Source organism: Prionailurus bengalensis, chromosome C1 (assembly GCF_016509475.1).
Source record: "Prionailurus bengalensis isolate Pbe53 chromosome C1, Fcat_Pben_1.1_paternal_pri, whole genome shotgun sequence".
Lineage (NCBI taxonomy): Eukaryota > Metazoa > Chordata > Mammalia > Carnivora > Felidae > Prionailurus > Prionailurus bengalensis.
Genome location: NC_057345.1, coordinates 142,537,745 through 142,555,221, shown reverse-complemented (window position 1 = coordinate 142,555,221; position 17,477 = coordinate 142,537,745). Strand labels below are relative to the sequence as shown.

At 39.9% G+C, this 17,477-nt stretch overlaps 1 protein-coding gene across 1 annotated transcript; it reads left to right on the top strand.

Moving 5' to 3' along the window:
* The first annotated feature begins 3,168 nt into the window (after positions 1-3,168).
* RBM43 (RNA binding motif protein 43) lies at positions 3,169-17,178 on the top strand. The gene is made up of 4 exons (XM_043576671.1): positions 3,169-4,483; positions 10,805-11,021; positions 13,668-13,756; positions 14,539-17,178. The coding sequence occupies exons 1-4, from the start codon at positions 4,313-4,315 to the stop codon at positions 15,286-15,288; spliced, it is 1,227 nt and encodes a 408-aa protein (XP_043432606.1). The 5' UTR covers positions 3,169-4,312; the 3' UTR covers positions 15,289-17,178.
* Positions 17,179-17,477: the final 299 nt, after the last annotated feature.

Here is a 17,477-nt window from a genome sequence, read left to right as displayed (position 1 = left end):
CTGAGGCTTAATGAAACAAAAGTTTAATTCTCATTCATGTTGAAAGTTCAACAGAGGTTGGTAGGGGGAGTCTTTTTTTTGGTCCTAATCACTTAAGGCCCCATCTCAAGACACGCTTCCCAAATCATGGAGGTGGAGAAAAATGAAGTCTGCAGAGTCTTGCACCAGCAATTAAATGTGGTAATTTAGAAGTGCTGATGTCATTTTGTCTCACATCTCATTGGCCAGAAATAGTCATATGACCTCACTGAAAGAGAATGGAACTAGAAAATTATATCTTGTAAAAATGAGAAGAACCAGATATAGTTGAGCCAAAATATCAATGAATGTAGTTTTTCCTGTCCTAGTGATCATCAATATTTGTTGTTTTGTTTGTTTGCTTATAGTTTTTTCAATGTTTATTTCTGAGAGAGACAGACAGACAGAGACAGAGACATTGCACAAACAGGGGAGGGGCTGAGAGATAGGGAGACACAGAATCCGAAGTAGGCTTCAGGCTCTGAGCTGTCAGCACAGAGCCCAACACGGGTCTCGAACTTGCGAACTGCACGATCATGACCCGAGCTGAAGTCGGATGCCCAACCAACTGAGCCACTCAGGCGCCCCTGATCATCAATATTTGGATCACTCTTCTTCATACACAAAATGCACTCACACCAAAAAGTTGCCCTAAGTCATAGCATCAAACTCAAAAGTGCATGAACTCTAGGCGGTGTGTGGTAGTTTTTATAACAAGTCTGAATGTTACTCCTCTTTATCCAGAGACCCCCTCCCCCCCTTTCCGGTATTCAGTAGTGGAACTGGAACAAGATAACTGCAATAAACTCTCTCATTTGGAGAAAGAGATCAATAGGAGACATATAGTGGCCTCTAGGCCAAAGCCATTCTGCCATCTCCTGAGTAGATATATACTCCATACACCCTGGGTGTGGAATTTTGATTAGGCCATGATTCCACTCTGGAAATTCTTCTCTTGCTCATTGTCCTCATAGTTGCTGGACATTCTTCTTTTTCCATTATCCTCCTTTACCATATATAGAATATATCCTTCTTGGAAGCTGAAAAGCTTGCTTACTGTGTACACTGTGATCAATGTGATCAATGTTTGGGACCAACGTTTTTAAAGTTTTGAACCATTATAGTCTCTTTACTCTGGCTGGTGGCTAGTTGGCTGGTACAGTTCAAAAACTTGGTAGGCGGCTTATCTATTTTTTGGGGTGAGCTTACCTGTGCTAACAGCCACACTGGCAGCTTTTTCTAGACGTCTTACAGTTGCTGTAATTCTCCACTTTCTTCCCTGTTCTTTTCTCTCCCTATCTTTACTTAATTGTAGGTATCAGGCCACTTTTAGTTTCTTTTCCCTTAGCTAGTTTGTCTAGTTGAAAGGGTTATTGCATTCAGAACATTAATTGTTTGTTGTTGCTGTTGTTGTTGTTGTTCTGAGGGACCTTAACCTGTTCAGAGATCCAAAGCTTGATTTGATCATTGATTTGTGCCTCCCAATAAAGCAGAGTTATAATCAGTCTTTGTTACTCAAAGGTGTTATCATTTGGAAATGAGCAGTATTTTTCCTTCCAATCCTACAAGTTCCCATATTTCTGGACTTTCTCTATTTACTTTCATTCTGGCATTCAAAGTGGCTGATTCTTTTCTAAGCTCATTTCTTTTTTATATTACTTTGTCAAATGCACTCAGTAGTAACAGACATATGCTACTAATTTTGTTTTTCACACCCTGTTTCAAAAAAAACAACAAGCTAATTAGGTACATATCTGCCTTCCAAGCTATCACATGTGACAGTTTTACCAAATGGTTTCCACTATATAATATGGATCGCCATCCTTCTAATCTCTGATAATTATTTTCTAATCACTTGCCAATTGTCCCTAAACCAAAGCCATGTATTTTAGATTGTGTCGTGGATTGTCTCCCCCATCCCCCCCCCCCCCCCCCCCCCGCTTTTGGCTAAAGCAATACTCCACTTCAGAATACCAATTCTGTATCAATCAGGATAGATTACATGATACTCATGTGCCAAGTTATCTCTAAATTTCAGAGACCAAAACACAAAATTTTACTCCTTGCTTATGCTACATGTCCATGATGGGTCAACAAAAAGAATGCTCATGGTAAACACTCAGGGACCCAAGCTAATGGCAGCCACCATCTTTATTGATGTATATCATACCAGAGGAAAAGAGCTGTGAAGGGTCTTGAAGTGGTAATTAAATTCTTGGTCCAGAATGACCCTTTCATTCTCAACCAGAACTAGGTATATGGCCCCACCCAACCGTAAAGGAGCTTGGATGTACAATCCTATCATATGCTTGGAAGGCAGAAAGCCAAAACTGTACAGTAAATGGCATTAATGATATCTGGTTGGTATTGAAAAAAAAAAGATGCTCATACTTGAAAGATACACAAAATATAATGAAAATAATAAAAATTGTCAAAAATTCACACCCACATAATGGTAACATTTTTATGTCCTCCTTTCCAATTTTTTTTCCTAACCATATATCACATTTTATTTTGTGAGCATACCCTATTTCTAGGGTTACTATTTCCCTATTGTAGGATATTAAGATTGTTTCTAGTTTTTCACATGTATATGTGCTATGATGTGTATACATCCTTTTATATCTTTTAATATAAATCTTTTTCTGCAGTTCTGATCCTATTTCAAGGTGATAATTACTAGGTTCATAGGGTGAAGGATACAAATTCTTTGAAGGATCATGATGTGTATGGATACAATTGCTTTCAAGAAAGGCAGGCATTGGTCTATATTTTATTAAAAATGTAATAAGGACTATTTTGTTGCTCCCCTTTCAGCATTGAGTACTACTCCTTTATTTATTTTATTTTATTTTTTTTTAAATTTTTTTTCCAACATTTATTTATTTTTTGGGACAGAGAGAGACAAAGCATGAACGGGGGAGGGGCAGAGAGAGAGGGAGACACAGAATCGGAAGCAGGTTCCAGGCTCTGAGCCATCAGCCCAGAGCCCGACGCGGGGCTCGAACTCACAGACCGCAAGATCGTGACCTGGCTGAAGTCAGACGCTTAACCGACTGCGCCACCCAGGTGCCCCAAGTACTACTCCTTTAAAAGTGACTTTCTTTTTATGCTGTTTTTAGAAATCTTCACAATGTATGCTACCTCTTTTGAAATTAGATAATTAACAAGATAGAGGTGAAATATCGATAATGGGTTTTGTTTTTGTTTTTTGGTATCACAAAAATATCCAGGAAAGTGTCAACCAATTTGATTTTACTTAAGCTATGATTCAGAGAAAAGTACAGTGAGATGGGAGGCCCCATAACTGGGGCTGTAAGGGATTAAAATATTTTTTTGGATGCAGTTTCAGTAATAAGCTGCTAGAATTATTTTGGCCACATTTGGAGTCAGGCTTCCTCAAGGATTGTTTGGCACTTTAGGGGAGGAAACAACCCACCTAGAGTCCTTGGCTGGATCTGGAAATTAAACTGACAACGCCAGATTAACAGGAGAAAAGCACAGAAATGTATTTAATATAAATTTTATGTGATGTGGGAGCCTTCATAAGGAGATGCAGACTTCCACTTGTGAGCTGTAACTTCAGTTCTTAAAGTGCAACTGCTAAGTGCAAGGATATGTGCATTTTCACACTTTTCACTACATTTTGAAAGGGGTCAAAATCCTTAGAAATGTTTGCACCTGTCAATGCTTGCAGCAGTATGGATTCTTCCTCACACCCTGGCCAACACTGGGTATTACTGAACTTTTTCATTGTTACCAACCTCATGGTGGAAACAAGGGATCTCATTATAATTTCAATTTGTATTTCTTTACTTAGGAGTGGAACCGAGCTTCTTTGTATTTGCCAGCCATTTGCCTTTCTTCTTCCTGCTGTCTTTGACTTTGAAGCCATGTATGTAGATTACTCGTGTCCCCCTAGGTGCCAGACTCTGAAATCCGAATGGCTTGTGCAAGGTCAGCTAGGTTGACAGGGACCGAGCGCTTTTCAACCCGTGCCCTGTGCACCTGGCCGCCGCGCGACTGGCCCTGGGCTGGTGGGGGGAACAGGTGTGGCGTGGTGAAGAGTCCCACGAGTGAGGGGCTCACGAGTCCCACGAGTGGGGGCGCAGAAAGGACGGCCCAGATTCCACTGAGCGCGGGACAGACACAGCAGCGGGAGAAGCCCCGGAGTACTGCCGGGGATTCCTTCTGGCCCCTCTCCAGCGTGGTTTCAAAAGTTATGGGACTACAGAGGCAGCAACCATCCCAGGTCTGAGCTTCACCCGGAGGCCAAAAGGCGCAGAGCAGCGGGATGCGGTGGAGGGGCAGGTTTTTTTTTTGTTTTTTTTTGTTTTTTTTTCACATCGTCTCCAGGATGATGAAAGAACTGAAAGCAAAACCTTCTTCCGGCCAGACTTGTGGCCTGTGCTCCGCTAGATTTGGGCCCTGCAGGCAGCGGAAGGCGCGTCTCTTCTCCGCCATGGCAAGTTACTTTTGTTCTGGCTTTTACCAGTCAGGGTCTTTCCCGTCCCGTTATCACGGTCCCACAGGAGCGCGCGGGGGTGAGAGGCTGTCGCCCGCGGCGCGCGGGGAGGCCCGGTGCTGGCGGAGAGCCACCTGCCGCGGAGGCCAACCCTCCGGCAAACCTTGCCCTGACTTTTCTGCACCTGCTCCTGTGGCAGTGTCGCTCGCGCTTGAAATTCATAGCAGGCTGCGCGAGACAGGCACAACTCCAAAGGGACAGAACGCCACGGCCGCCTCCCTCACCCAGTGTCTCGTAGTCAGGGACACAGCTGTCTCGTCGAGGAGTAGTTTCGCAGGCTGTGTTTGGGCTTAACTGTTGCCTCCCACTCCTCCCACTCCTTGGGGAACAAGAGCGGAGAAAATTACCCAGAAATAGAGGCCGCTGTTTCCTTTTGAAAAGGGCCAGCAAGAAGGATTCGAGCCAAGGACTCAAGTTGGGAAGGCATCCTGATGTCTTGTCTGCATTAGTGAGAATTCTCTCTGGTGGCCTTAGTTCTTTTTCCAGGCACAAAGGGCTCTGTGTTTTCGCCATCTGTGCTGGCTAGCAAGAACAGTGAGCAAGTTCAAGATTGAGCCTTCTGTGTTCTTTCCATCAGGCGCTTGAAGGCAGTGGCAGGGCCTTTAGTTATTAGGGTCCCGGAAATGCCAAAGCAGTTGCTAGATTCCAGTATGATTTTGTTTATTGGTAGCAGTAAAGGCAACGTCAATGAAAATAACTGATTTTTAAAAAAAAGAAATATACATGGATGCAAGGAATGAATCTAATTATTTCTGTCTAGTGCCTTACTTACAAAAACAAAACTAACAGTTTTTCTTTATATCTTCTGGCTTTCTGACACTATGGTTGGAAGTGTCTTAAAATATATCATTGATACTGGAAAATGTCATCACCTTAATACCTCTTGGCCAAAATGCTGGTCTTGCTTCAAAATCCTGTATCTCTGTGGTGACTGTTGCAAGAGCTATTTTCAAGACATCTCTTTTTCTTATTGCTGGATAGAAGAGGTTAATAGCTGTCAGGGAGAAGTTCCTTTAATTTCAAGGATAAATTAAATGCAGACACTTGAATAAAGAAATAATGGTGTTAGTATTGATGAGGGCACAGGTGGAGTAAGATTTCCTGAATTTAAATTTATTCAAAGTTTTTCTTTGACGTTGATGAAAAGCAAAAAGGAAGCTAATTTACTAGCCATTTAACCATTGAGGTTGGTGTGGACTATTAGAGCCAGATGTTGTATAAGACAAATCTCCTGTGAAGTAGAATTCCTGAAAAATCTCTTGTCATTTCTTTTTCCTCTGCTAGGAAGAACTATTTTGGGATAATTATATCATACCAGTTGGGACTAGGATGGAGGAACACATATCTTTTTACTATTTCCTATGCAATCTAGCTGTGAATATTTGAAGAAACTATGTTTTCCTCCATTGAAAGTATCTTTTGTAACAAATACTTGATAGATTATTATGAGTTTCATTTTTAGGAGACACTTTGTTTTCTATGTCTCAACATGAGCCATTTTCGTCTCCTATTCCTCTGTCCCTTTGCTATTGTTGTGAACTCTTCTTTTGCATTTTTAAATTAAATTTGACCATTAATTAAAATTTGACCTCAGCCTTCAAGGCTTTTCTTTCATGAAGCTTTCTTTGACTGCTTTAGCCAGAGTCAATCTTGCTTCCTAATCCTGGATGGTATCTATTGTATATTTTAGCATTTTATTTTGGATGGTCTTGTATCCTTCTCAAATCGTCTGTTTTCCTGTGTAGAGAAATATGTCTCCTTTTGTGTGCCTACCAAGCTCTGTTGAAATGATGTGTTTATGTGTCTGCCTTTCTCTCTCATCCCTCTCTCATCCATAAGGTAGAGGCCTTTATTTTAAATATTGGTAATCCTAAGGCCTATCCAAGGCTATCCCCACATAATAAAGCTCAGTAAATTTTTATGGGGGAACCAAATTTTAGGGCACGGGGTATGTTTTATTTCTTTGTATGTGTCATCTATGGTACCCATTATATTGCCAGACATGGAACACATGCTTAGTTATTACTGTATTTGTTAACTGATTAACTGTATTTTGTATTACTGTATTATATTAACTGTAGTTGTATTACTGTATTTGTTAATTGACAAGACACTTTATAGTCTAAGAAATTCAGTGTACACTGTGAACTTAAAAACACTTTTTCATCAGGTGCATTTTTGCCACCTGATTTTAACACTTTTTTTTATTTTTAGTTTTTTAATTAATTAATTATTTACAACCGAAATCCACCAATTTTTTGAGAAAACGTAAATGCCATAAAATGAAGTGCAAATATCACCAAGTGAAAGAATCAACACCTAACGAAAGAATTACTAGAACACACAGATGATTTTTAAGTACCTTGCAACATACTACTCAACACTTTTTAAAAAAATGTTTATTATTTATTTTTGAGAGAGAGAGAGAGAGAGAAAGAGAAGAGAGAGGCAGAGCATGAGTGGGGGAGGGGCAGAGAGAGAGAGACCTAGAATCCAAAGCAGGCTCCAGGCTCTGAGCTGTCAGCACGGAGCCGGATGTGGGGCTCTAACTCACAAGCCATGAGATCATGACCTGAGCTGAAGCTGGACTCTTAACTGACTGAACCACCCAGGCGCCCCTTGCCACCTGATTTTGACAACTACTAGCTGAAATACCAAAGAGATGCTGAGAGAGTATATATCCTGGGGGCAGGCATCATTGACTTTCATCATTTTCTGTTGAATTCCTACTATGATACATGAGGATTTCACTTAAGTAATATCTGCCTTTTCCTACCTTCCAAGTTTGAAAGTTTTAATATTATTTAAAAATTTCCTATGGCGGGGCGCCTGGGTGGCGCAGTCGGTTAAGCGTCCGACTTCAGCCAGGTCACGATCTCACGGTCCGGGAGTTCGAGCCCCGCGTCAGGCTCTGGGCTGACGGCTCGGAGCCTGGAGCCTGTTTCCGATTCTGTGTCTCCTTCTCTCTCTGCCCCTCCCCCGTTCATGCTCTGTCTCTCTCTGTCCCAAAAATAAATAAAAACGCTGGGAAAAAAAATTAAAAAAAAAATTTCCTATGGCATATTTTTGTAGCTTCCAAAATATTCTTAAAATTTTGATAGAATGACCTGCTTTTCAGTAGTGTAAGAGGAGATTATTTTTTTCTCAACTTCTGTTAGTTCAGCCTTTATTCTTAAATTGGCAGGGTTGAATGTTTCCATTTTATTCTGTAGTCATACTTAAATCTTAGTATTTCAGAGACTTAACAAAATTAGTCTAAAGTTGGTTTAAAAATCAATAGGAGTTTTTACATTATTTTGCAAATAGCAAATACTGTTTATAGCCGCGCCTAGTACTGTGCTGTGATTACTTTTTCTCCTTTTAGTCCAATGTCATGTGTATTTTTCCTTTTCCACTTGACAGGCAAATGTCAAGCAGTGTCAATTGGACTGGCAATTTTTGGTACTGTATAAATTAGTTCAGATCGTGCCACACTTCAGTTTGCTTATGATCTTTAGGTTGGAGTCCCTTCAAATGCCAGAAAGCAGTGGAGACTTGCTATAGGTGCCAGCACCCATACTAGCAGGTCAGATTCTTTCTAAGTGTTCATTCAGTTTTTTTTTAAGGTAAAATAATCTTTAAGTCATCTGCCCCGGCCCCCCTTCCACCTCAGCCACAGGTTGTCACCCAGCTGCCTTCACTGGGTGTGTGTGTGTGTGTGTGTGTGGGTGTGTGTGTGTGTATGCAGGGAGGGTAAGGAATGTGGAGAGACAACTGGAGAAGTTGTTTTGCCACTAGTTTTTCAACTGATCTTTCTGGTTTTGGTCCCTTTTTTCATTTCTGTTGTCACCTTTCCCGTGAAACCCCTTTCCTTGTTCAGGGTTAGATCCTTTTCTCTCTCTTATCCTTCTCATACTTCTATATATTTTCAGTCTTCCAGAAATGTGTCAACTGGGCTTATTCTCCTTTTTATTCTTATTCTTTACTTTTATTGTTTTACTTGCTGTTGGGATGGACAGGATGCTGTGTACTTAGATTGTCTTCTTGACCGGAGGTCAGAAATAGCTAGCTTACACCCAGCGAAATCCTATTCTGAGTACAGAGTCCTCTGAACTGACAGCCCTACACATCTTTGTGATCTGTTAGCCTTATGAGATATCCTGTCTTCCCTGGAGGTACTTTAGGATAGATTAAGTCTGAGCTGTGTTATAATCAGGCTGGACTACCTATGTAAGCACTGAGAACAGCTGATAGGCCCACTTCCCTAAATGGGCTGGGGAACAAATCAAAACATTGAAACCGAAGCCCTTTACCTGAATAATGTAAGAAGTTCGAAGAGAGTGAGCTCAGGGAAGGGTCTACTTGCAGTTGGTGCTCTGTGCTCAGCATAGTGGCGGGGTCTTCAATAGCATATGCTCTTAGTTGTTGAATTCTATCTCACGTATGTGCCTGAAGGCAGGATTTACTTCACTGCAGCCCCACCGTTATGGCCAGAGTTTTATTTATTTATTTTTTATGGGGCCCTTTTTTTCTAATTCTGACCAAAAAAAGTAGGGGATGTGTTTCGTAGTGGGTTATGTGCTTTGGACTGTACAATTGAGAAAACATCTAGCCAGACACAAATAGACACTTTTCTAAAGAAGACATCCAGATGGCCAACAGGCACATGAAAACATGCTCAACGTCACTCCTCATCAGGGAAATACAAATCAAAACCACACTGAAATATCACCTCACACCAGTCAGAGTGGCTAAAATGAACAAATCAGGAGACTATAGATGCTGGAGAGGATGTGGAGAAACGGGAACCCTCTTGCACTGTTGGTGGGAATGCAAACTGGTGCAGCCGCTCTGGAAAACAGTGTGGAAGTTCCTCGCAAAATTAAAAATAGATCTACCTTATGACCCAGCAATAGCACTGCTAGGAATTTACCCAAGGGATACGGGAGTGCTGACGCTCAGAGGCATTTGTACCCCAATGATTATAGCAGCACTTTCAACAATAGCCAAATTATGGAAAGAGCTTAAATGTCCATCAACTGATGAATAGATAAAGAAGATGTGGTTTATATATACAATGGAATACTACTTGGCAATGAGAAGGAATGAAATCTGGCCATTTGTAGCAACGTGGATGGAACTGGAGAGTATTATGTTAAGTGAAATAAGTCAGGCAGAGAAAGACAGCTACCATATGCTTTCACTCATATGTGGATCCTGAGAAACTTGACAGAAGACCATGGGGGAGAGGAAGGGGAAAAAAAAGTTATAGAGAGGGAAGGAGGCAAACCATAAGAAACTCAAAAACTGAGAATAAACTGAGGGTTGATGGGGGGTGGGGAGGGGAAGCGGGTGATGGGCATTGAGGAGGGCACCTGTTGGGATGAGCACTGAGTATTGTATGGAAACCAATGTGGCAATAAATAATATATATATTGTATATATATATAAATATATTTAATATATAATATATAAATACTACACATATATAAATTATATATAATAAACATATAATATAAATATAATAATATATAAATATATATAATATAAATATAAATTTATTTATAAATTTATAAATATAAAAATATATAATATAAATATAAATATATATAATATATATACATTATATATATAAAGAAAACATCTAGCCATCTTCAAACTACCATATTTTGTGGTTGGCTTGACTTGTTTTCAAACTTAAATTTTTTTTTTTTTTTAATTTTTTTTTTTTCAATGTTTATTTATTTTTGGGACAGAGAGAGACAGAGCATGAACGGGGGAGGGGCAGAGAGGGAGGGAGACACAGAATCGGAAACAGGCTCCAGGCTCTGAGCCATCAGCCCAGAGCCTGACGCGGGGCTCGAACTCCCGGACCGCGAGATCGTGACCTGGCTGAAGTCGGACGCTTAACCGACTGCGCCACCCAGGCGCCCCTTCAAACTTAAATTTTTACAATGTGTATTTCTTGATCTCTTCCTTTGTGATTGCTATTACTTTTAGGCCTTTCTAAAATCAGGCAAATATTAACTAATGTTTTCCATTTATAAAAAAAAATTGAGTTCACTTTTTACATTGTACCCCTCAAATTCATGTGGGGTTTATGTTGGTATATGATGTGAGGCAAGGATCTGTCCTTTTTTTTTTTTTTTTCAAGTGTCTGATCAGCTATACTAGCACCTTTATTGAATAAAATATACTCTCTTCCACTGGTGTGTGATGATGGCTATATTAAGGAGAATCTTATTTTTGTATTTAAAGAGTATCCTACTATTGTTCTTACAGGCATCAGTTTTGAAAGGCAAGGACTCCAAAGCTTCTGAAAGAATGGTTGAAGTTGCTGGTCATCCAGTTGGCCTTTTTAATGATCAATTACTGACCACAGTAGTGAAGACTCACTTTCAAGATATTAAGAATAAAGGCGGAGTTGTTGAACATGTGATATATCCAACAAGAACCAGGGGCAGGGGAGTTGCAAATGTGACATTCAAAGAGAAAAAAGGTATTTCCAAATCAAATTTTGTAATTTTAGAAATACTTCTGTAATGAAATCAAGAACTGAATTTCATTAAAATGATTCATGGGATTGGTAGAGTTTAAAGTAGCATTTTGAAAATATTATTCTATTCTGAATATATTGGTACAATATTGTATTAACAAGAATGTATGTGAAAATGGCTCATGATAAAGTTGTTAGCAACTGCCAAATTCTTGAAGACTTCTTTCTATATTTAGAATCTGTCTGGATCTTGGGATGAAAGTGATACATTTTATTGTAGAAAACTTGTAAAATACAGAAAAAGAAATGAAGCCCCCAAGAATCTATAATCTCACAAATATGATAATTCTGAATTTTCAAGTGGCTTCAGCAATATAGTCATACCATTAGCTTCTCTTTGTTCAAACCTACAAAAAGATATTCTAATATAGCATCACTCTTATCACCGGTAAAGTTGGACTGGATGAATAGCTTGGATCTGAGATCACATCGAGCCATTCTGTTCCTATCCCATCCCTGACATAGGTGAGGAGGTTGGATCTGCAGGGGATATTCATCCCTCCAGCCTCATGGAGAGGGGCAGCCTTCTTTACAGCTTAGTAACTGGCAAAATATATTGCCAAAGAAAGATGAGTCTCCATGCCAGCGTCTTGGAGGTAAAATACTATACGGGGTTAGAAGCAGAAGAGAACTTGCTTTTCCTGAGGGAAGATAGGTTCTAGAGAGAAACCTAAGACTATAGATTATAGCACCTTTACCTGTCACCATAGTTAAGTCATTCTTTCTCAATGGGGATGTTATGGTAGGGAGCATGTGAAGGGCTCCTTATTATTTCTCTCAGGGGATTGTTGTGTTTTTGGAAGTTAATATTTTAAACGTTCAACTGGTAACATTAAACCAAAGAGAGAGAGGGAAGGCTCATTCATTCATTTGTTCACAAATATTTTTGACTGCTTATTATTTACCTGGCACCATTCTAGGCCTTCAGGATACGGCAATGAGTGAAGCAGGCACAATGTTTTCTTTCATGAAACCTACATCCGTGCAGGTGGACAGATAATAAACTAGCAAATAAATGAATATATAATATGTTGGGTGCTTGATTAATTTATATATTTATACATTATATATTTATCTTTATGTTTATACATTTATTTGTATATATTAACATGTAATGAGTGCTATGAAAAATATAAAACAGAATAAAGGGATACAATGTGATGGAGAGTACTGCTTTATTAGATATAGTGGGTGGGGAAGTACTCTTTAGGTGACATTTGAGCAGAGACCTGAATGAAATAATGGAATGACTCATGTAGATAAGGGGGAAGAACATTCTAGGCTAAGGGAAGGACTGGAAAACATTTTCTGAGAGGGTAGCATGCTGGGCATTTTAAAGACAGCAAGGCAGCCTGAGTGGCTGGAGTGGGGTGAGCAAGGGAGAGAGGAAAAGGAGATGTGGTTAGATGGGTAGCTGGGGACCAGATTATGTTAAACAGCCTATAGGTCAAGGCAAGGTGTCTGGATTTTATTCTGGGTGAGATGGAAAACCATCGGTGGGTTTTGAGCAGATGACTGATAAAATGTGACTGCCCTTTCTTCGGTGGTGGCTCTGGCAGCCACGTGGAGAGCACGAGTTCCTGGTCATCTTTGGTTTTGACTAGGGTGGTAACAGGGCTGTTGACTGGGAACTGGTGGCCATTCAGGATTTGCTGATGGATTAGGTGTCATTTTCTGAGATGTGGAACACTGGAGGAAGAGTACTTTTGGAAGGGGAATAGTTATCAAGATTTGAATTTTGGTCATTGAGATGTTTATTAGGATAATAAAGTAGAGATTTCCACTGGCAGATGAAAGTGGAGGCCAAAGAGAATTTGGAAATGATGCATTAAAAAATCTTTTTAAAATGTTTATTTATTTTTGAGACAGAGAGAGAGAGAGAGAGAAAACATGAGTGGGGGAGGGGCAGAGAGAGAGGGAGACACGCAATCTGAAGCAGGATCCCGGCTCTGAGCTGTCAACACAGAGCCTGACGTGGGGCTTGAACTCACAAACTGTGAGATCGTGACCTGAGCCGAAGTCAGATGCTCAACCAGCTGAGCCACCCAGGTGCCCCAGAAATGATGCATTTAGTGATAGTATCTAAAGTGGTGGGATTGTTGAGATAAGTCTGGGATTGGGTGTATGTTTGCAAAGAGGTATAAGTCCTGAGGCCTGGGGCATGCTAACATCTAGAGAATGAGAAGAGAAGGAGAATTAGCAAAGGAGACCATGAATTAGAGGAGAACAAAGACAGTGTGGTATTCTGAATTTAAGAAGGTGAAGTCTCCTTATGGCCATAATTAATAGAGGGAAGATTTACTTTTAGGTTTTTGTTTTCTATTCATATATACATTCATATATATACACACACGCATATATATACACACACTTGTGTGGTTTTAAAAATATGATTAGGATCAAATGTACACATGAAATCAACTTTAATCTGTTAAAGTAGAAGGGAAAACTATTTAAGTGTTGAATTTAGAGGAAAATGAAAAAAAATCTTAGGCATGTTGAATAATAGAGTTGAACATTTCTATTATTAATAATTAATTATTAGTGTGTCAGGCTGCAAACACTTCTGATGGCAGTGTTTCCACTTAGGTGCAAAGAATGTCAGCAGAAAACAGAAACACTGTCAGGCAGAAAAGGTTGGACCTGCTCAATTCACAGTCTCTCATTTTGGTGAAAAGGTAAGGTGTGATGCCTGCAGTCCTGGATCCTGTTTCTTCTGTGTGTTCCCGACACAGGAGACACAGAGCACTCTCATCTCACGACTCCTACAAAAGGAAATGCCAACTTGCTAACCTGAGTGCTAAATGCCAAGCCTGTGTCTTGAAATTTTTGGCTTATTGCCTCATCTGTTTCATGTTCCTATGTGTGCCTTTTGATGCTTTCAAAGTGACACAGAGTTTTTATGCTTATATGGAGGATGTCAGGTAGATACCTAAAGACTTATTTTCAGGAAGAAAAAAAAGTAGGATGAACATTAAAAAGGAGCTTCAAAGAGGCAGGAAAGGTAGAATTAAGAGGAAAAAGTTAAAATTCATTGGTCTGAAACTATTCACTGAGAAACGCAGGGTTCTGGGCCATCATCTGATGAACTTAAGTTGGAGGACTCTCCAGGGGAACTCCTGTCCACAGAGAAGAACCAGAACATTGTGTATCTGTACCTCATAACAGTGTATGGATTTTGCTTAAGACTTTGGTTCAAATAACATTCTGCCTCTAAAACATATTTGACTAGCTCTTTTTGGGAAATGCACTGAGGGACCGTGAATCCCAAATTGAACATTATGGCCTTGATGGGGTTGTGAGATCTCTGCTGTGGCGCGAGAAACTAGTCTGTGCTAGGCAGGCGGGGTTTAGTTTAGGGCAACTGCTATAGAGATGGAGAAAGTGGCAGGGAAAAATGTGTTTATGTTGTCCACTTCCCTAGACAGTGCTGTTTTCATTTCTCTCTGTTTAATTTTAGGTCTTCAGCTCTGTAAAAGCTATCCTCGATCTTTCTGTTTTTCGGAGTCAAGTCATTCTAGAAAGTCTGGTAACGGACCTGACAAGGAAAATCCCAACTTTATCCTTCAGTCCTCTGGAACCCAATGGAAGAGTCTCTGTGCAAGGGTCATTTCTGGATATCCTGAGGCTTAAAGAAATTTTGCTATTAAAAGCAAGTTCTCTTTTAGAAAAAAATAGGAATTTTATCAGTGAAGAGAAGTGGAACAGCCAGGGCCCCAAAAGGGATCTCCAGAGAGGCAGTAACTCCTCAGAGTCACCCGGGTCCTCAGTACCTGAGACCACTAGGAGCGGAGAAACACTTGTTCTCGATACAGATGTATTCCTTTATCTGAAAAAGAGCAGATTTTATGAAAGCACATTGAAAAAATGTCATGTTTTCTGTCAGGAGAGAGTGGATGGTGAAATCACCACAATCTGTATACGAAATGCTCAACAATGTTCTCACCCAAACAATGCAAAGCTTGTGAAAGCACTTATTGAGGAATATTCACTTGCTCTTCACTTTGAGCTTAAAAAAGAGACACTTCTTTTGAAAGGAAAGGAGAATAGAGATAAAAGAAGGATTAAGTCGGCCTGTGAACAAGTAAGTTTGAGGTACCCTAAGGTTCTGATTAATTTTTACGAGACGCACATTGATATTATAGGATCTTCTTCTGACACATACTTGCTTAAAAAAGAGATCATGAAATTAATAAGGCTAAAAAGTTAGGTAATAAAATCTCAGCAATAGTGATAGTGGCAGTCACTCTCCCTTACTGAGCAGAGGCGATGCTGTGTATGATGCTAGCTTTACACACATTAGTCATTTAATCCTTACAACCATCCTTCATTGTAGGCATTGCTATCCTCGTGTTCTAGGGGAAGAACCTAGGATTTGGAGAAGTTAAAACATTTGTCCGGAGTTATCGAGCAGGCAAAGAATGGGGTTAAACTTGGCCTATCTGACTACAAAGATAATATCTAAGTCTTAAAACTTTGAAAAAAAAAATCTCATTAAACTTTGAAGAAATCTCACTTTCCCTGCAACCCCAAATTCTTGGAATGTATCTTGCTCATCTCAAAGTAAACAAATGTGATTGTGATGATGTGAACTGTTTAGATCAAAAGAAAATCACAAGACAAATCTCTCTCTATGTTTTCATTTTTCTTAGCCATCTAAATCCCAAGTATTTCCATCTTTTATTTAAAAAAATCGTTTTTAAGTTTATTTATTTTGACTCTACACTGTTAGAGCCTGCTTGGGACCCAGTGTGGGACTCAAACTTATAAACCTTGAGATCATGGCCTGAGATGAAATCAAGAGTCGGAGGCTTAACTGACTGAACCACCCAGGCACCCTGTTTTTCCATATTTTAAGATACAATATTTCATTGTTGTTTTTGTCAATGAGAAATTGCTCTTTACATCAAGTGCCCAATAAGATGTCTTTAAATTTAAAAATTGCTTCATTTTTATTTTGCTCCTAGAAGTTTGTCTCAGTCTGGGTTCAGTCAGGAGAGAGAAGGCACACAGTAATATGAAAAGGGAAAGTTTAATATAAAAAATTGTTAATTATAATAGGGGATTGGAATAATGAGGAATTGGCTAGGAAGAAATAAAGAGAACTCTAAAAAACATAGGAATAGCAGATTTAAGAAGAGTTTAGGTAGAACACCATGGAAGAGTCCCCCTCACCCCCCATCCCAGGACTGAGACCTTGCTGGAGGGTTTGTGCCAGGGGATCTTGCTGGAAATCCATCCTCTAGGTTGCTGGAGGAATCTGTTCAGAGGAAGTGTCTCACCAGAGACATTCCATTACAAAATGCGTTAGAGTAGCTGGGGTAACCTGCTAGTCACTGGATGCTAATGGCCACCGTGCACTTATAGGGCCTGGGGAGGCCTTGTGTGCTGGTGGCTGGACACCGGAGCAACTGTCCATGCTGCATGAACCTGATGTTGGAGAAGCTGCCCGTGCCGCAGACGTTGTGTATCGGGGGAAGTTTCTTCTGCAGAAAAACCGGATCCCTAATAGCCTGCCAGCTGAACAAGTTGGAGTAGGAATAAGACTTTTGTCCTGCAGTGTCTCTCCAGCGCCCTCTACTGAGAAAATAACATCCTATCAGCTATAGAGGAAAAATACTTAAGGGTCCCAGATCCATTTTCACAGAGAAGGCACATAGGATGAATTGAAAGCAGAGTCAGTAAGTTGATAACTGGCAGAGTTTAATGAGATACCTACTAAAGCTTTCATTACTATGACAAATTTAAAATCAATAGAATAGTCTTTTTTTTTTTTTTAAGGAAATAGAAGTTTATTGAATCCACCGCAAGGGTGCGCAAGGGAGTCACAGGCAGGACAGCAGAGGAGAGGCTGTGTGCCTAATACCAATAGTCTTTAAACAAAGAACTGGGTTACAAAAATGATGCTCATTCTATATTCTGATAAACTTTGATTGACAAGTATGGATATGGCATCTTCTGCTTGAGGAGATTATGTATTTCAGACGTTTTTTACATATTGCTATGTATTTCAGAGTTAGTTTAACAGCACTTTCCTTATAATATGCTACTTTGTGTAACCAATTTCTATCTTTAATAAAAACTGACATTTTTTCCCAAAGTGGTAGTAGTGACTTATTAAAATTTATTTTTGAAGGTTAGTGATGCCCAGGCAGATGGTGTGAATTCCATCTCGTTGTCAGGCCTAAACTCTGTTGTATGTCTTCCACGGGGGGAAAAAACCTATCATTTAAGTAGATAATAAGCTGATACTTTTCAGAGAGGCTGCAGTAGTGAACGGAGCCATTATCCAGAAGCTTCAGATCCAGATGGACAAAGGAGAAGAATGGGAGAAAATGTTCGGAGGTACTTGGGTAAGAGAAGCATTCAGGAATTCTTATTGAGCTCATCCTCTGGGAC

Bases quoted from the DNA above. Each gene is read 5' to 3' on its own strand.
- RBM43 (XM_043576671.1), top strand. From the start codon at position 4,313: ATGCGGTGGAGGGGCAGGTTTTTTTTTTGTTTTTTTTTGTTTTTTTTT. The intron at 4,484-10,804 runs GCAAGTTACTTT...TTGTTCTTACAG, and splicing joins CGCGTCTCTTCTCCGCCATG to GCATCAGTTTTGAAAGGCAA. The intron at 11,022-13,667 runs GTATTTCCAAAT...GTTTCCACTTAG, and splicing joins GACATTCAAAGAGAAAAAAG to GTGCAAAGAATGTCAGCAGA.